Genomic DNA, 21857 nt, shown 5'->3' on the forward strand with positions numbered 1-21857 from the left:
TGTAATCGTTCAAAGGGCTATAAGTGCACATAGCTGAAAAACACCCTGTTTCTAAAATAACAAGAAACTAACAGAACCTAAGAGAAATAAATATGATAAAAGGACTGTGCATGCCTGGGTGTTCAAGTCTGACTGTCTGTATGCCATTTCTTACCCAAGACTCGACTCAATGAATTTAAGCACCTCAAAGGACAGATGTGTTCGACTTGAAGTGGTGCTGCACAGACTGATCAATGTATGACATCAACGTACCACAAAATAATAAAGAGTCGTCTGCTCTCAAATCACTCTCGCTGTTCTTTGATGTCATACACTGATCGGTCTGTGCAGCATAGATGCATCTCGTACAAGCCAAATGACTTTCAGCACTGTCTGTGAATTACCATAATAATCATAATACATGTACAATTCTTGATGCCACTGAGTGGTCTTTAAACGTCTTCTTATCTAATGTGATTTAAGAAAAGTTGGAGTTTATCTACAATGATTTTGGGGGGAATGGGGATCAGTTTTGTGAATCCAGCCACAGATATTTAATAAGAGCTTTGAATGTGATAAATTATGATGCCAAGGTGAGTGTGATTGGGGTTGTTTGACATATGGAACAAAAAATTCAACATTGATCTCTACACACACAAACATACTCACATACACCAATATTCATTGTAGTCAACTAGTCATTCAAAATGTTTCGATCTGACTATCTGTTTTTGTTTGATTTCTATCTGACTATAAACCATTATGGACTCTAAAATTATTTAACTTTTTCTCTTTTTCTCCAACTGTCATAATTTTGGGGTTTTGAACTCAAGTTTTCAAAAATTAAACTTAAAGTAATCCATTGCCTTGACTAATAGTTGAAAATGTTTAAATTGAGAATGGTTTAAGGTTTAAGGTTGTAAAAACCTTTGTCTATATAAACCTATAATATTTATTCTGTTCAAGTTTTATCCATGTAAAACAGAACTTTCAGATAAATCATTTTCAATTTTACAAATGCTTTTGTCTTTGTCTTACATTTTCTATTAAGATATAACGTGGTCATCATGAGGAATCAAATCATCATTGATCTTAAGATACAATAAAAAGCATGCTTTAGTATTTTAAGTGATAACATGGTTTAGTATACACAAAGTGATCACCTTCAAAATGTATCCTAAATCATTCTTTGTTGACCAAAGGTGTCCATTTATTATCAGAACATTCACATACTAGAACATCTTTCAAAAGGCTTTTAAAAACTACTGTAACAATGGACAAGAAGACAATGCAGGGAAACTTGAAACATGAGATGCACCTATGTACCAATATGAGCAGTCCTTTTAAAGAACATATCAAAGGCAATCTGTCATTGAAAGAATAAAGTTGATGACATTCGGGCAGAGACTGATGGGAAACCACAAAATGTTATATGTTGAAATACTCAAGAGACTTAAAGAGTATGTAATCTCACTCTTTATTTGCCATATCTAGAATTATTATAAATGAAAATTATATGCATTTTTAAAAATGTTATGGGCATTTCTATTGGGAATTTTTTTCCTTCAGGAAGCAGATTATCTGTTGCCTGTAGTAAAGTGTTTTTTTTATGTTCTTTACTACTTTCCAGCAGTTTCCACTCAGGCTCAGGAGTGGCCCACGACTACTCTTTTACTCTTTTAGCGGTTCTGCTCATAGGGGCAGATAAAGTGGAACATCTGTCTGCTGGTGGCCTTGTTCTGGCCCACTCAGATGTGGTTCTCTCAGACCTGGTCGTCTACTAGCCCTTGGAGGTACCCCGCAGATGCGACCTGCTGAATCAGGCTCGGGGTATAACTTGGCATCCCCGTCTGGATTTATGGAACCTATAGTTGTGGCTCCTGAGCACAGTGTGTTAATGTGTTCTGGTCTCTCGGCTGAAATTACTGCCACTATTCTTAACTCTAGAAGGCCCCCTCCTGTATGCTATCAAGTGGTAGCTTTTTGTCTCTTGGTATAGACATTGCGACATAAACCCAGTTCATTGCCCCGTAGGTTCAAGTTTTGTAGAGTCATTAGGGACTTTAAGCAACAGCTGCGAATGGGTTTAAAACATATCAACACGGATTAAATAAAATAATTATGGTAGGGTTGTATACTGATGCAATTACACTATTGTATACCATAAAACATAACATTTACTTAACTAATCTGTCATGTTGTAACTACTATGGCAAACCAGCTGTTCTGCTGATGGTTACAGTAGAACATCATGAAGTAGCAGTTAAAGTCATGCACGTGCAATATGACGTCTGAATGATGCTGCTTTTCCATCAGTGGCAGTTGCTTAAAGCCCATGCCACTAATAAGGATTATGTGGCAATCATATCTGATCATGTGCCCATAGGAGGTTTTTCTGTTGGACGTCACCCCCTGGATATGCAGGTTCTTTCAGTCAGCCTTTCTTGTATGGACTTTAACCCAGGGAAAAGTATTTGAGTATATAAGGTTGCTTCGACCTCATTTCGCTTTCGGCAGGTGGTCATAGAAGCTTTTTCCCTTTCTGATGCGCGGACTGGAAGTGAAGTGCAGCCTCCTAGTCTTTGCCTCGGTGAGCTCTATATTTAATTTCAGGTGATGTTGAAATTGTCTGTAGCTTCCTTCCTACATACAAGCCTGACGAATTTGATATGAGCAAATGAGATGTATTTCTCAGGGCAGGGCTAAGTGCTACTGGCCAATTAAATGGTGTGATGCTACAAGGGCTTCCCATAGAGACGGTATAATAATAATAATAATTCATTACATTTATATAGCGCTTTTCTCGGCACTCAAAGCGCTTACATATTCAGGTGGTATCTCCTCATCCACCACCAGTGTGCAGCACCCACCTCTATGATGCGACGGCAGCCATAGTGCGCCAGAACGCTCACCACACACCAGCTTACTGGAGGAGAGGAGACAGAGTGATGAAGCCAATCAGCAGATATGGGGATTGTTAGGAGGCCATGATGGTCAGAGGCCAATGGGCGAATTTAGCCAGGATGGCGAGGTCACACCTCCACTCTTTTCGAAAGACATCCTGGGATTTTTAATGACCACAGAGAGTCAGGACCTCGGTTTAACGTCTCATCCGAAGGACAGTGCTTGTTGACAGTATAGTGTCCCCATCACTACACTGGGGCGCTAGGACCCACACAGACCACAGGGTGAGCACCCCCTGCTGGCCTCACTAGCACCTCTTCCTGCAGCAACCTAGTTTTCTCAGGAGGTCTCCCATCCAGATACTGACCAGGCTCAGCCCTGCTTAGCTTCAGTGGGCAACCGGTCTTGGGCTCCAGGGTGATACGGCTGCCGGTATGCAGTGTTTAATTTCCTTTCCTATTCAGGGAACCAAGGTTGCATAAATCAAGAAATTCCCGCTCTTACTAATTGGAACATTCCATTTTTATAAAATAAACTTTTACATCACCATATAATTATTAAGTACTTTCATCCGATATTTAAGAACAAGAGTTAAATTCAACATAGGTAAATGCAATAAAAGAACGGATAAAACCAATAGCATACATTTGCACAAACATCTTAAAAATTGGATAAAATTCCCCACAAGTTTATGTTTCCTTTAAGGCCATGCCCACTCAGCTCAGTAAATTTTAGAGCATGCATAAGAACAATAAGAACATAACATAAACAGTGATAGAGGACAACTTCAAGGTCTCCTCATCACAGAGGGGATCATATAAATATATATTTTTTTCTGACAGCAGTTTATTGTGTTGTGTGATGAAAGTGCGGCATGATAATAGGACCATAACCTGATGACAGCAATCTGTGACATCTGTGATGTTACACAATATTGAAATGTTATATTTACACTTTATACTGCATATTCCATCTGTCATATAATCTGTTTCACAATAGCTGAAAGTCTTCCTGACTTTATTACATTACAAATCATGCACTGTACCTGCATTGGATTTATTCAGGTGTCTATTTAGACTAGGTCCACCAACAAACGCGTGATAAAGCTAGTCAACACTATAAAAGACGGCATTAAAGTGGTTCCTGGAAGATCTCACTTGTAAAAGCCAGCATCTGGAAGAACCAAGAGATTCATGTGACAAAAATTTTATTTGACTGATTATTATTATTAATAATAATTACTTTTAAGGAATGTGATGGAACAATTACTTTTGTGGCACTTTCCATGTGAAAAAAAAAAACCTAAATGTAAAAATCACACTGTTACACTGAACTGAATTAAACAATAAAAAACTACCCATATGTTATTTTTTATTCAGCAGTTAATGAAGAAATGTGGCTTTGTAGTGGACACCTGTGAGGCAGTGAACAGACAGCTGCTGAAGTCTGATGCTGACTGACAATAAACAGACCTCTCTGGACATACCCCATATTTTGCAGGTGTGTAAATAAGTGAATGGTTGCAGACACACACCAGAAACCCTTCTAAAACATTCAATTATTTATAGGTTATTAACAGTTCTTTTTTATTTTTTATTTTAGATTAATTATACCATTGCCCTTCCTGTTACATGATGATCCTGCTGTCCTGGACTGTATATGATGAGGTAAGTATGAGTTTGTCCATGTGTGTAGACATATGTAGTGTACACACACACATTATAGACACATTGTGTACTTAATTAGTCTACAACCATTAATCAATGCAATAATATGACATAAATAATTCCTGTGGTGTTCCTCATTTTTAAGATAATAAAAAAATACCTGTGCTAAATGAATAAATGTAAATATTTTATTATTTAATTTTAAGTAAATCACTCTTTTTTTCAATGAACAGCCTACACATAATCTCAGAACAGCAGTGGTAATAACAGGAGACCCATTAGATGAGAGCGGCACTGCAGTCTTTCCTGATGGTGAGGAGCTTCTTGCTGATGAACCTGCCGACATGAGTTCACCTTTCTATGAGTAACTGTGTTCTGTTCAACATTATATAGAAAAGCAATTAAAAGTACCCTAAAGCACACTGTTTTTCAGCTGTATCTGTTGGTCATTCAGGAGGAGATCATGGACCATTTTCACAAGACTGATGATGTGTTTCAGCTGTGTTTGTATCGTAAATCCTCACAATGTTTGTATATTTAGATTTTTCTTTTTAAATGATGTGCATTTATAACACTATACTTTGTATTATATCACATTCGTCTCAAATTACAGAAAAAAAATAGTTAATGCTAATGCAAGGGTGTTTCTAACCCAGAGTCTTTGTGAGGAATGCTAAATTTGACATTGTTCTCTTGTCTGACTGCTGTTATCAGTCTCTGTCAGATTTTTTCCTTTGATTGAAAGTTGTGAAAATGCTATTGTAGAGTTTTTCATTTTGCTATTTGAGTAAATAAGAATGCAAAAATATATTTGTGATACTCTCCCATTCACTGCTCTCGAAGTTAACCCAACTATAACAACTTACGCTGCTGAGAAACTGGTTTATTAAGCTAAATACATCTATCTTGAGGCTTATCAATTTCTTGAAATGTCCTGTGTGAATTCCCCCAATCAGTCACCACTATTTAGAACAGGAAAGAATATGTTACTATTAATTGCATTGTGTCTAAAATTTAAATCATTGTTTTAGGTATATAAAATGTTTTTTTAAAGTTCTAAGATTATTGAGTCACATTTATTTGTTTCTAATTTTACCAAGGTGTAAATGCTTTTTTTGTTGTTGTTGTTGTTGTTTATAGCAGTATTAACACTGATGTTGCCATGAATGGGATTGTGATGTGCAGTATTGTGATTATGGATACTGTTGTTGTTTATCAATAAACTGTTTTATATGCATTTGTTTTATTTTTTCAGTTTTATTTTTTAATCATTAAAAAGGTCAATAGCAGGACAAATAAACCAATGGGGGGGGGCATTAAAGAACTGAAATTAGGGAAATGGTGCCTTGAAGCACCCCAGGTGGTTCCTGGCCATCATAATAAAAGGGTTCCTCCAGGAACAATTGAAAGTTCCACAGAGAACCACCCCCATTTAGAGTGGTGCCTAGAGGCTCTTCAGAGGGTTCCGCCGGTGTGGCGAAGTGAAGAACCCCAAAAGGTGCCTCCAGGAACCTTTAGTTTTTACAGTGAGGGCTTTATTGTCAATAAGTTGGCATCCATTTAATAATTTGAATTTAAACTATAATTTACTATCAATATGTTATTATTGCATAGGCCTACTGTTTTACAATGCACTATAATACTGAGGTGCAGACAATTGTCAGTATTTGCAATAAGTAGAATAAATAGAAGAAAAATCCTGCTATTTTCACTTAGTGTAAAAAGTGTAAATAGCATCTATCTCGATTTACAATTAGTGAAAATAGCCACTAACAGATTTATTTCTTATTTGGTAAAATGAGTCACTATCTGGTTAAACATTTATTATTATTATTTTATTCCAATTACTGTTAAAATATTTCCATTGTTTACCACAGCTAAACATGTTCAATGGCAATTCCATGTAAAAGAAATCAGAAAGACTTAAATGACAAAACAAAATGTTTACAATAAACACTTAAACAACTAAATAACAGAAAACACCTGAGATGTATGTGTATATATATATATATATATATATATATATATATATTTTGTAATGATATTACAACTCCATATACATCGGGAAGAAGGAGGCGGGAACCGGCGCACAATCAAAACATAATTTTAATATTCAAAATAAACACAAAACAGCGCACCAGCCCCTCCCGGACGACTGGTGCGCTTAAAAAGCAAACATAAAATAATGTCCCAGGCCTGGTCCTCTCTCGTCCTACACGGTCGTTTTATATCCTTCCATCTCCTACGTGGGACTCGATACTGGCGGTGGGGCGCAGCTCATCTCCAATCACTACACCTGGCCTCACTCCTCGTTCCCACGCCTCTCGGCCCCGCCCACTCGCCACATATATATATATATAAATTATACTATACAGATAAAGAAAGTCCATTGTTGCGAATGACAGTCACATTTATTGCACTGTAATGTATTAAAAGCATTTATTTTATTTCATAACCGTAACCCACAGTAATAAATATGAAAAAAAAGTGTTTAATAAATTCATATGGTCAAAATATTAATTCCCAGAGATCAGTTGTTCTCCTGAAGACTCAAACTTGGCTCATGGTTTTTGTTGATGCTGATTCCATCGACTGAATTGTAAATTTTTCTTAAATGTCACAAAACTTCACTACTCTTTTCTTTACCAAAACATGTCTCAGGCGAACCTTTGCTCATATAGATTGTTTTTAATGAGGTTCGCTCAGGTTAAATTCAGCTTGGTCTGTGTGGGAGAATGGCCACCCTTCTCCTCAAAAGTCCCTCAGTACCTGATGCATTTCAAATAATTCTTGAAGAAATGACGGGCCAGTTTGTTTCTCCCATCCGCTCGTCCTGGAAACCTAAAGCGCCTGTAATTGCCTTGTCTGCGCTTCTTCTGGTGGTCGACTGAAAGTCCTTTGCAGGACGCAACCAGCAAATCTCCAAGACCATCAAGAAAAAACTCTGCAGGGGTTTGGGGTAGAGAGACAGAAGAAGGGAAATCATAAAAATATACTCAAGAGAGATAGATATTAAAGTATATTTTCACAGCCCAGAATGTCCAAGACAGTCCCAGAAAACTTGTTTTCAAAAAAGAATTCAGTGCTCAAACCATAAACTAACGCAATCATCCAGAAGCAGCGGGATGCACCTACCAGTGTGAGCCACCCTCTTCAGAAACGGATCAAAGCCAACCCGTCGCACAGCATCTGTCCGTGCCAGAAAGTAGTTGACGACCCCATCTACAAAGAAACATCCGTCAAAGCCTGGAACTGGTTGATTCTTCCTCCCATGCAAACGTCTGAGACAACCGCCCTCCTCTTCATCCCCTTCCTCGTACTGAAGGTGGAAAAAGAACTGATTTCTCCCCACTGCACCGCCAACCTGCAACAGAGAGAGAGACAGGGGGGAACTGTTTCTGTTTCTTTTATTTACAGGTTAATAGTTAGAGAAGGCCACCATCAAGTCAAAATGAACACTAATACAAAGAAAAAAGAGGTGAGCATAGAACCAACAAGTCTCATTCGCTAATCACTTCATGGAAGAACTTCTCATGAAACTTTTTAGGAATTGAAGAACATGAGCATACCTTAACACATTTAGAAGGCTACCTAGAGTATATATATATATTTTTTTAATCACTAATAAATTTGTGCATATGCATGTTTTTTTAATGAATGAGACCCACCGATGAACCTTTTAATTTCCTTTGCAAAAAAAATAACAAAAAGTATCACTTTACTGACCACATCCAGTTCTGGAACTTTCTCCATTATCTCCACAAAGCTTTCAATCCGTGTATTGTTATTGAACATGTAGTCATCATCAACCCACAGGATGTATTTAGTGGTAACCTGAGATATAGCCAGATTCCTGCCTGCAAACCAGCCCTGAGGAAACAGATAAAGGGATCTTCCATATTTTAGTCACCTGACAACATTATGTTGACACACACTATTATTAAGGCAGTACCAATGAGGCCTTAAAACATATTTACCTGTGCAGGAGGCATAATGTAGTGCTCTAAGTTGTAGCCAGTCACGTTTTGCGGCTCCAGACTGTCATCTGCAATAATGATCTTGATTTGGGGGTAGAACTGTCGGATGCTGTTGATGAGTATGTTCAGCTCGTCATATCTCAGAAAGGTCTTGGTTGTTATGGTCACCTGTGAGTTAATATCTAAGACCCAGAGAAAGAAGGGGAAAGGGTCACTGACCATACATAATCTAAACAACACCAGATACGTGCAAGTTTTGTGGTCTTACCTGTCCCTGGGTCATACAGAACAGGAACTGAGGATCTCTTGATCACAATGGGAAATATAGCCTCATAGCTCTCAAAAGAAAAATTTACTAAGGAGACAAGGAAAAGTGGTTTACAGTAGGCTATTTTAATTTAAAAAATAAAAGCTAAATTGAATCTAAAGTCAAAAGTAAACTAGACAGTAAAAAAACAATAAGATCAGTAGCCCACACCCATTCTCTGAACATACTGGACAAAGAGGGTGGTGCTGGCATTACCAAGATCTTTAGTCTTCACACGGTAGATGGTGCCGGTGTAGGTGACTCTGGAGAGCAGATCATTCAGATGTGTGTGGCTGCTGGATGAGATGGTCAGACTACTTTGACCCTGTCCTTCCACCTGATCTCCATCTAGAACATCCTCCACTGAGAGCACTCCTTTCTTCACACTCAAAGTCACCTATAAGAGCACCAAAGTGATAGATCAGGGGTGTCAAAGTTTAGCTTCAACCCTAATTAAACGCACCTAATCCAGCTAATCAAGTCCCTTCAGGCTTATTTGAAAACTAGAGGAGGGTTGGAACTATACTATTCAGGAAATGAGTTTGACAGCCTTGTGGAAGCTGAATGGATGATCGGTGTGATCTTCATTAATAATCATGACTGGAGGTCTTTCACAAAGAAAGTAATCAGTAGTGTTGATTTCACACTTGAAGAACACAGAAAAGACTCATTTGGATCCTGTAAGCCCTGGCAAAGCGAAATACAATAGACCTTGCACCTTGACTGACAATATCAAACCAAAAAAACCCAAAAGGTCCTCCATGGGCCACACAAATGTTAAAACAAACCTTATATAGTCTTCTCTTTTGTGCATGCAGAGCCAAACCTGTGAAAATGGGCAGTTCAGTTCAGTTTAATTCATATTTAATTTTCATATAGTAATAGTAAAAAAAATAAATAAATGTTTTCTTTAACCAAGATGTAAAATTCTTAGTTAATATTCAGTTTGAAAACAAAGTAAATTGCTAATTTCTGTATTGGCCTTTGACATATAAGATCGAACATCCAAAAGTAGAAAGAGATATTTAAGCATCTAATATATCTAAAAGATAAACACAGCCAAGTTCAGAAACTTCTTTCACATGAAGAAGGGAGTTTTACCTGGTATCACACTTTTTGCAAGAGGTTCCACTACGAAACCCTGGATGGGATATTGGAGGGGTGAGTTGGGTTGGGCAAGTATAAGTGACTCCATTTTTGTCCCCATCCTAAGAAATACAGAATTATAACTTTTAGGATTTAGTAATGAAAATGAAATAAGGGCTAAGAACTGGAATGTTCTTTGACCTGAGCTGGTATTGGCGGTACTCCTCAGACCGACGTCTCTGAAGGTCTTCCAGTTCATCCACTGGCACATTTTGAGCATTTAAAGAATATCCTTTACAGGAACAAGACGAACGATTTTTACTGGGAAATGGTCCAATGTTGTGATTATACACTCTGTGAATCCACATAGGCAATGACAAGGTAAATATCACACATAAGAAGTCATATAAAATGATACAGAGGTAAGATCAAGTTACAGAGATTATAGTATTCTAAATAAATAACCAACCACTGACCTTTGTTTAGAAAATTGGAGGAGCCCTGTGCTGCAAAAATAAATAAATAAATAAAACAAATGCCCATGAAACAAATTTGCAAGACCACAATATGATGAACAACCAAAAACAAATATGGGCAAAATATAGTAGGGTCATACCCTGGTGGCAACAGTCTTCTTATGTCATCTGTAATATCCAGAAAACCACTTTGTATACTGTAAATGCCCAGTGCAGTAAAACAGAGCCCAGTCAGGAATAACTTAAAGAAAAAGCTGTAATTCATTTCTAGTGATTATCTGAAAGGAAGAAGTCAAAAGCAGATTATGAAGCATTTATAGGTTTGCTGGGGTTGTAAAACCAATGAACTATAAGAGGAGTAAAGTTAGTTTATGTTGGACATTCAGTGAATTAAGGCACTTTCTCAAAAGTGCATAAAAACAATAAGAAATATACACATTCCAAGATTTGAAAACATGAAAACCATAATACAAATAAATTGTGGAAGAAGTGAATTAAGTGGAAAACCATTAATAATTTTAAACTGTGAATGGGATATTCACCACAAACTGTTACATTGTTATTACATAGCACTACAACATTTTATTTTAACTGATAGAAACAGGTGTTGTTATGACACCTGTACTACATTCAGAAACACTTTTAACATATCACTTGGATTTTGGAAAAGTCTATTTTTAAGGAATTGTTCAAAATTTCAAATCTATATAACTTCATGGTCATGTGACCCAATGATGTAACACCAGTTTTAATATCTTCACACACACCTGACACAAATCTTACATGAATTTGATTTTGGAAATAATATTTCATCTATTTTTGGTGAATTTAAATATTCAAAATAACTATATAACTTCCTGGTCATGTGAGCTCATATTGCCACACCTGCTGTGTTGTATTAAAAAACATTCTAACTTACATTTTGAATATTTAATAGATACATTTGAAAAATGCCCTTATAGACAAGCTGATTTAATTGTTGTAGGAATGAATGGTACAGTGGACTATGCACGACTTTAGGACATTTAAGGCCTGTTGGCTCATGAGAGAGCCAGGCTCAAGACTGATTAGAATCATTTTTCCTGCATACATAATACTGTTGTTCCTGTATACATAATACACTGGGTGTGGCAACATGAAATCACATGATTATAAGTTATATAGATTTGAATATTTGAAAGGTTCACCAAAAATACACTAAAATCCTATTTCCAAAATCCAGTTTGTATTAAGACAACAACAATAACAATCCAGGCTCCTTCAGTCTTTTAGTACAGATGAAATTATAAATAGGGAAAATAAGGTTTATGACTAAATATCACTTTCCTTTTCACAATCATAAAAACCAAAAATTAAATGATATGTAAATTCAAAAGTAACATTCACTTAACATTTGATCAAATTAAGAATATCAAAACAACATTATGTGAGAGCAAAGAAGTTTCAGGGTTCTCTAAACAGAAAGAAGAATTGGTATTTATATAAATAATATCATTAATGTCAGTCATGTGACCTGACATTGTTACACAAAGCAGGTTTATGTTCACAAACAAAAGTTTATTGTGGATTTTGCACTTTTGAGACACTCCCTAAATTGATGCACCAAAGTGGGGATCCTTGTGATGACTTTTTTATCTTCTGATGCTTAAAACTCAAATTAATCGAATAATACAGGACACGTCCTGGCCAGGATTTGAATATTGATATTGAACGATAAACATAACCAACAAAAACAATCCTAACAAATGAAAAAACAAAAACTACTGATCTTAGGCCTACTAAATATATAGACTAACCAAAATAAAAAGAATACTGTAGCATTGTCTGCACCCTACTCCCACACACTACGTGGCTCCATGTGTTTTTCAACATTATCCCTTAGCATGGTTGTTCAGTATGAGCTGTTTTGCAAGGTTCAGAGTCTACCCAAGCTTCTGACATCAAGAAGAAACTCATTCAAGCCATAGGCCAAAATCTGCTGCTCTATCAGTACATTCTTTCCTAGGTTTACAGACACCTGGCATAGGCTACACCTGACATTTCCTGTCAATACTGACTGGCGTCTCCGTTTCCGGGTCCATGTTAGTCCATCTGATCCACTGATCTATGATAGACAATTGAATTGCTCTTAACGTCATTAAGGGAGAAGCTACCGTACACTTTTATTAAGAAAACATTTCTTAACGAGTCACTGTTTGTATATCCTAAGTTTCGCAAACAAAAAGGATGTTTGTTTAAAGTCGGGATTTCCCCTGAATTTTTCCCTTCTTTTTAAAAGTTCCGTTCATATCAGATCGGAGGAAGAAGACACACCTCAGCATATGGTGAGTGTGATTACACCAAGTAGCCTACAACATGTTCCTGGATCAACATCCTTGTTAATCTGGGTTGGGTTTAGGGGTAGGGATATATTTTTGGACTATAATGTTGATCCAGGATAATCAAAATCACGGCGACCCTCAGCATATACAAGTGCATCTCAGTAAATTAGAATGTCATGGAAAGGTTCATTAATTTCAGTAATTCAACTCAAATTGTGAAACTTGTGCATTAAATAAATTCAATGCACACAGACTGAAGTAGTTTAAGTCTGGTTCTTTTATTGAATATGGTGACATGCAAATCAGCTAATCAACTCAAAACACTTGCAAAGGTTTCCTGAACCTTCAAAATTCTCTCTCAGTTTGGTTCACTAGGCTACACAATCATGGAGAAGACTGCTGATCTGACTGTTGTCCAGAAGACAATCATTGACACCCTTCACAAGGAGGGTAAGCCACAAACATTCTTTGCCAAAGAATCTGGCTGTTCACAGAGTGCTGTATCCAAGCATGTTAACAGAAAGTTGAGTGGAAGGAAAATGTGTGGAACAAAAAGATGTTCAACCGACCGAGAAAAACAGCAGCCTTACGAGGATTGTCAAGCAAAATCGAGGCTGGGGTCGCACTGAGGCTGGGGTCAAGGAATCAAGAGCCACCGCACACAGAAGTGTCAAGGAATTTGGCTACAGTTGTCGTATTCCTCTTGTTAACCTTCTCCTGCACCACAGACAACATCAGATGTGTCTTACCTGGGCTAAGGAGAAGAAGAACTGGACTGTTGCCATTGTTCCAAAGTCCTCCTTTTAGATGAGAGCAAGTTTTGTATTGCATTTGGAAACCAAGGTCCTAGAGTCTGGAGGAAGGATGGAGAAGCTCATAGCCCAAGTTGCATGAAGTCCAGTGTTAAGTTTCCACAGTCTGTGATGATCCGGGGTGCAGTGTCATCTGCTAGTGTTGGTCCATTGTGTTATTTGACACAAGAAAAAAAGATGTTTACCAAGACATTTTGGAGCACTTCATGCTTTTTTCTGCTGACCAGCTTTTTGAAGATGCTGATTTGATTTTTAAGCAGGATTTGGCACCTGCCCACACTGCCAAAAGTGGTGTGCTTGACTGGCCAGCAAACTCACCAGATCTGAACCTCATAGAGAATCTATGGGCTATTGTCAAAAAGAAGATGAGAAACAAGAGACAAAAAAATGCAGATGAGCTGAAGGCCACTGTCAAAGAAACCTGGGCTTCCACACCACCTCAGCAGTGGCACAAACTGATCACCTCCATGCCACGCTGAACTGAGGCAGTAATTAAAGCTAAAGGAGCCCCTACCAAGTACTGAGTACATGTACAGTAAATTAACATCCTTTCCAGAAGGCCAACAATTCGGTAAAAAACTTTTTTATTGGTCTTATGAAGTATTCTAATTTGTTGAGATTGTGATTTGTTGTTGTTGTTTTTTTTCATTTACATGAATACGCTTCTATTTGATAATCTTTATTTTAGCAAAAATCGAGCTTGTGAATATTTTTGTGGTTGATTAGAGCTTGCATAAATAAGGTGGCAAACCACTGATTTAGGGTATACAGATCATATACAGTGGTTCTCTATTACAAGGTAAATCATCTTCTAAAGTGTGTTTGAGAAGATGGGACAAAATAAAAACTACCTAATTTGGAAAACAGAACATGATATTAATTATATTTTTGTCTTTTTTTTTTTTTTTTTTTTTTTAATGATTTTGTTAGTAGTGCATCATATTTGTGACCCTGGACCACAAAACCATAAGGGTCAGATGTATACATCATCTGAAAGCTGAATAAATATCTTTCCATTGATGTATGGTTTGTTAGGACAATATTTGACTGAGATACAACTATTTGAAAATCTGGAATCTGAGGGTGCGAAAAAATCGTAATATTGAAAAAATTGCCTTTAAAGATGTCCAGATTAAGATCTTAGCATTGCATATTACTAATTAAAAAATTAAGTTTTAACATATTTATAGTAGAAAATGTACAAAAAATCTTCATGGAACATGATCTTTACTTAATATCTTAATGATTTTGTGGCATAAAAGAAAAATGTTGACCCATACAATGTATTTTTTGTTATTGTGACAAATAGCCTACCCCAGCGACTAAAGACTGGTTTTGTGCTCCAGGGTCACATTTATGTTTCCATCAAAAGTTTGTATAAGATAGTAGCTATGAAAGTTTTAGGACCTTATTATGAAAACTAGCAAAAGCTTATGTAATTTTCCTCGGGTTCATGCCATAGATGGTTCATGCATTTAATTTCCCCGCCCACCTGCATGATGTCACTCCAATGAGGGCACCCCATTTTCTTACAGCTAGGACACAACAACAAAAAGGTTTTTATTTTTGCTCATTAGGTGAGAAAAAAAATTCTGTATAGATATACTGTTCCTTTTGTCCCAACCACCCTTAAAGGGTTAGTTCACCCAAAAATCAAAATTATGAGCTCTCAGTCCCTCCATTGAAGCTGTGTGTACGGTATACTGTCCATGTCCAGAAAGGTAAGAAAAACATCAAAGCAGTCCATGTGACATCAGAGGGTCAGTTAATAGCAAAAACTACTACTTTATTCAGCATTGTCTTCTCTTCCATGTCTGTTGTGAGCGCGTTCATTGCAGTGTATGATATCTGGTTCGCGAACGAATCATTCAATGTAACCGGATCTTCTTGAACCAGTTCACCAAATCGAATTGAATCGTTTTAAACGGTTCGCATCTCTAATACGCATTAATCCACAAATGAATTAAGCTGTTAACTTTTTTAATGTGGCTGACACTCCCTCTGAGTTCAAACAAACCAATATCCCGGAGTAATGCATGTACTCAAACAGTACACTGACTGAACTGCTGCAAGATGAACACCGAGCCGAGCCAGATAACGAACAAAAGACTGACTCAATCGTTCTCGAGGCTAATTACGCTGTGCTTTAACGTTGTCATTCGTACAGAGCAAATTGCAAATGTTTCAACAATTTCGTTAACATCATGTATTTTTAAAGCAGTTAATGATTACACATTGGGTGATTTAATTGTTAATTCAACAAAATATAGGCTACTTGTAACAATTAACTCCAATTGAAATTGTAATTCTAGAAAAAAACGCTGTAGAATGAGCACTTGAAGAGTCGGGAACAGATGTTGCTCTCATCAGGAAATAAAATACACGCACCACAACATCATTCAGAGAAAAAAGTAAAAATTAATTTATGCACCCATATTCTAAAACTAATCTTGTTTGACTGATCAATTGTGATTCGGGTGATTTTAGGTCAACTCATTTCAAATCAATGACTTGGCTTTAAAAGGACTTTGGCCAGTACAACTGGTTTAAACCTGCGCAACAAGCTTCCAGGTCCAGATTGAAACCAAGCACAGCATCCTTTTTTTTCTTTGGGTCTAGATTTATCTGCAGTTGGTGGACTTTATGAAAGCTGAATATCCGTTTATCCATTTACTAAATGAAATTTAGTTTATTTTGCCTTTGCACTTTTTAATTAAAAATACAATTTATTTAAAAAATATTCAGTAATTTCTTTCAGTCGCAAGTCACGGCCATGTCTAAATGTGTGTGAAATATATGATTGATGCTCCTAAATGTTAAAGAGTGGAGGCTTGGACACAGTATTCATCATGCCACAATTTAACAAGCAGATTTACATTATTTAATTAAAATACAATACATCGGTTTTAGTAAAAACATTATATTTAGGCTTCGCACACCCTAGTCTTTATTTGAGTCTTAAAGTAATCAAATTTAAACAGTTTTCATCTGTACTGTCGACCTCCAAATTTATTTGAAACTATTTAAAAGTGCACAATCATTTAAATCTGTACAGTGACAAATCATATGAAGAAACAGGTACAAGTAAAGCAACAGCGTATTATGAATACATACCTGTTAGGCTATCATACATCACCAAACGCAGCACCTGCATCAAAGACTACTATAGAGGAAAATGATCTCTCACGTTATTTATATAGCTAAATAAATAAATATAACAATCAAAGACTGCCTTTGGGTGGGGTTGTGTCTCACCTATCAAAAGGGACTACCTATATGACTATATTGATTTATTTCTTTGCTTTAAATAATGTCCTGCTGTAAAAACACCTCTTTGTCTCTATATGCTATATGACATACTGAATTTAAGAAACCGTAAGTGTCTGAAATGGGCTAAATAAACTTCTGTTACTCCGAACTCATGTGACTCACTTTCTTGAGTAGAACACAAATTAAGATGTTTAGTTAAATGCTCAAGCTGTTTTTTTCCCAAAAAGTAAATGTAGATGAAGACCTGGGGAAGTTGACTTAAAGCTTTTTTTATGTTTTATGGGCTAGGGACAACATTAGAATTGTTAGTACTCCAAGACACTGTGAAGCTCGATATGTATACGTTTCTATTCAAATGAATGCTTTCAATAGGTTCAACATTTTCAAACCTAACCCTAACTTTACAGTAGCACTCAAGGCTGATTACTGTCAAGACTTTTTTTTTTAAAGTCTTCATCATTTGAATTAAGATTATGAGAATTCAATTTTACAGCACAGCCTCCACAAATTCAAAGATTTTACTTAAAGATCATTTTGAGGTTAAATACAGATTTAAAAACATAAGAAACTATTTAATAGCAATTATACAGTTTTTTAAATCTAATTCTTGCATAGCTATGACAAGAAACACTGGAATCTAATACACATTTACAAAACTGCGATCACAGTGCTAGAAGTCCCTGAGGATTTGAGAGCACATTCATGATAAATGGGCAAAGACTGGGAATCACAACAGGGCAACATGGAGGACAAGACACACCAGGGATTGATGCGGTTTGTAGCGCGGCAAGTCCTGATGAATACACTCCCACAAGATCTGACCGGTTCCTTGGCCTTGTTTACTGCTGCTGACCACAGATTTGTCCAGGTATAGAGTGTCATAAATCATAGCAGCTGCACAATACCTGCAACAGAACGCATGTGCAGATTCATTAAGCTCATATTCCAGAATACTTAAGTAAAACTTAAGTAATTAACGTGTTACTCAGTGCCAAGAGACAGTCAATGTCAATGTCATCTAGGCTAGTGAATGTGTGAAGAGTGATCCTCATGTGATATACTTTGGTAAAATAATGATTAAATCAGAATTTATTCACCCATGTGTAAATTTAATCATGTATGCTGATATTTGTTCTACTGAACTGGATGGAAGGAAAAGTGAGGTTTGGCAACATCGAAAAAGGAAACACTAAATGTCATACCTTTGAATGGGATCTCCATTTTTAAATAAGGTGCCTGAACCTGAAACTTGGATAAAACATGAAGACTCATATAGGTAAAAGTTTGCTCTTTTTATTGGCTATTCTGTTATCACTAACAACCTCTAAATTTTTATTAGTCAAATTTTGTCAAATGCACTACATTCAGCAGCTGTAGCGGGTCGCAGGTGTTCCTCACTCATGATCTGAGTCATGTTCTTTGACTTTGACAAGTTTTATTAGTCTCAGTGTGTGTGTGTGTGTGTGTGTGTGTGTGTGTTTTCTCTCACCCCTGTGGCTGAAGGTGAGGACAGCGAAGGCAATAACACCAAACCCATCACTTGAACAAATAAAGCATGAATTTCATAAGGAACCATTTAAACAAATTCCAACACTACCACCTTGTGTTCACTTTACGCTATTGAAGCAACTGTTGACAATCATTCCTTGAACCTATTTTCTGAGCTCTCGTGATGAACCATATTTTTATTTTAGGGAATAAAAACACGTTTGTTTGTTTTTTGGAAAAACCAAACCTGGTTACAATGCATGATATGACAGTTTATATATATATATATATATATATATATATATATATATATATATATCACTTACTATGACAAGTGAATAGGCTTCAAATATTATTTCACATAGTTTAGTATTAGAAAGAAGCACTGGTTGTCGTCAGACTCCTAGTGCAAACAAAAATCTTACTGCATTAATACAATTCATTAATCTCAGTGGATTATTACAATTACAATGAATGGCAAAATGAGTGTTTGGAAATGTAAACAAAGCTTTCTGTTAGTCATATTCACATCTTGCCCCTACCTTGTGCTTTGGGTTGCAGATGCCACCTGAGCTGTTCAGGAATATGACTTTCAGAGACTGCTGTGACCTGGATCGGACTCAGGACAGAAGAGCGGCCCGCTGCATCATGGCCCACCGGACAGACCAGAGGAATCACTCTGCGAGAACTGGGGAACCACTGCTGATATACGCAGACAGACAACACAGACTCAGTGAGAGAAATAGGAGACTCCATTATCAGCCCATTATCACTTGGCTAAAGTGGCTGCTAAACCTGCTCTCATCCTGAGTGTGCTGCAGTTGTAAGAGGGCCTCTGAGTTAAAGAAGGGCATCACGTTGGCTGAGTTGTGCTGAAGTGCTTCTGTTAAAGCCTGAGAGTGTTTCTCCATCATACTGTAGTCCTGGTGAGGGAGGATTCAGGCCCAGTCTCAGGAAGCAATCCCTTCACACCACAAGCTTCATATCCGTCCGCTGCAGGAGCGAGAGCCCAAAGGCCAGACTCTGAACCATCTCATGGCTATCAAACACAGAAGTGTCAACCTGCAGACTGAGCAAAAATCAGCTTCAGGCTGTACATAAAAATATATATATTTAAAATATATTGAATACAATTTTAATATAAATTAAAGTAGAAAAGAATTATATACACTATAGAAATTATTTTTTTATAAATAAAAAAATATATAATAAATATATTGTAAAATATAATAAAAAATTTTGAAATAAATATTTACATTGTTTTACCATTTCTTTGACTGCTTGTGAATAGTTGGCAGAGTCTTCACATAAAACGCTGCGGTAGGGAACTTTTGACGCTCTAGCGGTTAATAAACAGAACTGCTTGCGTCTTGCGGAAGAACATCGTAGCCGGAACTACTTCTCTGTTTATGTCTATGAAGAATCACAACGGTACTGGGTTACTCCGCCGCGGCATCCCCGAAGCAATCTAAAATAGTCCGAATATAAACACTTATTATAGGTGCACCCTAGTGAAGGACAGGCTAAAAACATGGTTTGGAAAATGGATTCATGGTGTACTCGCTTATTATATACATTTTGTAAATCTTGAACACAAAAAAAAGTTACGGACCGCAGCTCTGATTGGTTGTTTCTTACTTGGAGCGGATGAATTTCTGCAAATGGCAATAGGACACTGGGAGGAGCCAGAGGAGCTTGATTTTTTCACAGGTTATCTGTCTCATATTCTACTGTCAGGACATAATGACAGGTTTGACAAATACATTTTTACAAAAGTTACCTACTTCAGCTTTAAACCTGGTTACAATGTACAAATATGCCACTTAAACATTTTTGACTTAAAAACACTTTTTTAAACTATGTTTATACTTATTACCAACTAATTTATTAATAATAAATAATCTATATGAATACATTTATATTTAATATACATTTATAGCTTATACAATTTTATTAAAAGAACATCTGCATCAAGATATTAGTATTATATTAATATAGAGTTGTAAAATAGGCTGAAAGTGTTATTTTATAAGCTTTTTAAAAAAATGAGACAAGACCCATGCAACTTTAAAAACAATATTTATATTTATATGAATATATTTAAAAAATAATTCATAAATAATTTGCATGTATAATTTTATATTGAATATATACTTACAATACAATTGGAATAACACATTATTTGTTATATTATATAAGCTATTTAAAAAAATATATTAGGAGGAATTTATATAAAAAAAGATAAATATAGAAAATATGTTACATAACGATTTTAACATTTAATCTAATATTACAGTTTAACATCTTATTGTACTTCAATTATGTCAATTATGTTTATTTTTTAATAAAATATATATTTTATTTAAAGGTATTCTATGTACAGATTTTGACCGAATTGGTTTATCAGATTGATTTAAATGGGAAAATCTTGTACCATATTGCTATAAAAATACGAAGAAAAAGAAAATATATTAGGCCTAAATTTGTTGTTATTAACATAATGAAGTGCATTAAAGATTACATTACGTCAATGTTTCCCAAACTGGGGCTCATGAAGGGTTTGTGAGTTGAATTAAAGCTAATAATTAATTAAAACATAAAAATGCAAAATTGAAACAAATCATTTTAAGATAACATCAAAATAAATCACTCACTAAAAATGTATTTTATTTGTTACCTGCATTTCATGTGACCATTAACATGCAAATGTGACACTTAATGATTAAAATATTTATTTTAAAATCTCAGGGTTACCAAACAGATCTGTTAATAGAACAAAAGCAGACTAGCAAAAAAAAAAAAAAAAAAAAAAAAAAAAAACTAAATTGTAATTAATTCCCTGAGACAGTATGTAAATACTGTAAGATCATAGTTTTGAACGGGTGCTTAGTTCAATCCCTTAACATTAAAACCTCTTACAACACATCTGGTTTGATGTTTATTGATGTAAATGCTATCTGGTGGACCATAATTAAAATGAATTATCAGATTTTCTGTATTGGCTATTTGTGTTTTATGCAGCAAATACTGACAGATGTTCAAAAATAAACAGTTTTTTTTTTTTTTTTTTTTTTTTGCAGTTGTCCAATTTGTTAGTTCAACCTATTACTTTATTCGCTAAACGGTTAGAGTATGTCCTTGTGCATATATGTCATACAGAAAGGAGCAAACACAGTCGTCTGGTATTTCCCTGAGGATAGAGACATGCTGTTCCCAAGTTTGGTAATCTGCTGTCAGTGAGAGCTCCATATGGTGCCAAACACTCACTGACCTGGATTTTTACACTTTCTCTGTCCACACAAATCTGCTTAAACCCCAGAGGTTTAAAGCCCAGCCTGTGCAACAGAAAAGCAACTGCAGACACAAGTCTGTTATTTTTGTACACATTTTGTGTTTTAATATAGACCAAATGCAATAACCAAGAGGACTTCCTCAAGCGCAGTGACACTAAATCTCATCAAATTATGATTTGAAAGTTCAGTCAGGGCGTTTGAGGAATTGTGCGCATTAATTGATGTGTAATCCTCTGACAGCAGCTGTAGAGATTTGAGCTTTGAGGCTTTACAGTCA

The 21857-nt window shown here is 36.1% G+C and overlaps 1 protein-coding gene across 1 annotated transcript; it reads right to left on the reverse strand.

The window, feature by feature from the left end:
• Positions 1-6755: 6755 nt before the first annotated feature.
• Positions 6756-16778, reverse strand: LOC127942821 (beta-1,4 N-acetylgalactosaminyltransferase 1-like). The gene is made up of 12 exons (XM_052538799.1): positions 16644-16778; positions 10537-10674; positions 10397-10426; positions 10122-10274; positions 9936-10042; positions 9623-9660; positions 9051-9231; positions 8796-8882; positions 8528-8709; positions 8277-8420; positions 7686-7914; positions 6756-7494 (listed from the first exon to the last, which is right to left on the reverse strand). Exons 2-12 carry the CDS (start codon positions 10659-10661, stop codon positions 7313-7315), a joined length of 1458 nt encoding a protein of 485 aa, XP_052394759.1. The 5' UTR covers positions 10662-10674; positions 16644-16778; the 3' UTR covers positions 6756-7312.
• Positions 16779-21857: the final 5079 nt, after the last annotated feature.

This window comes from Carassius gibelio, chromosome A3 (genome assembly GCF_023724105.1).
Source record: "Carassius gibelio isolate Cgi1373 ecotype wild population from Czech Republic chromosome A3, carGib1.2-hapl.c, whole genome shotgun sequence".
NCBI lineage: Eukaryota > Metazoa > Chordata > Actinopteri > Cypriniformes > Cyprinidae > Carassius > Carassius gibelio.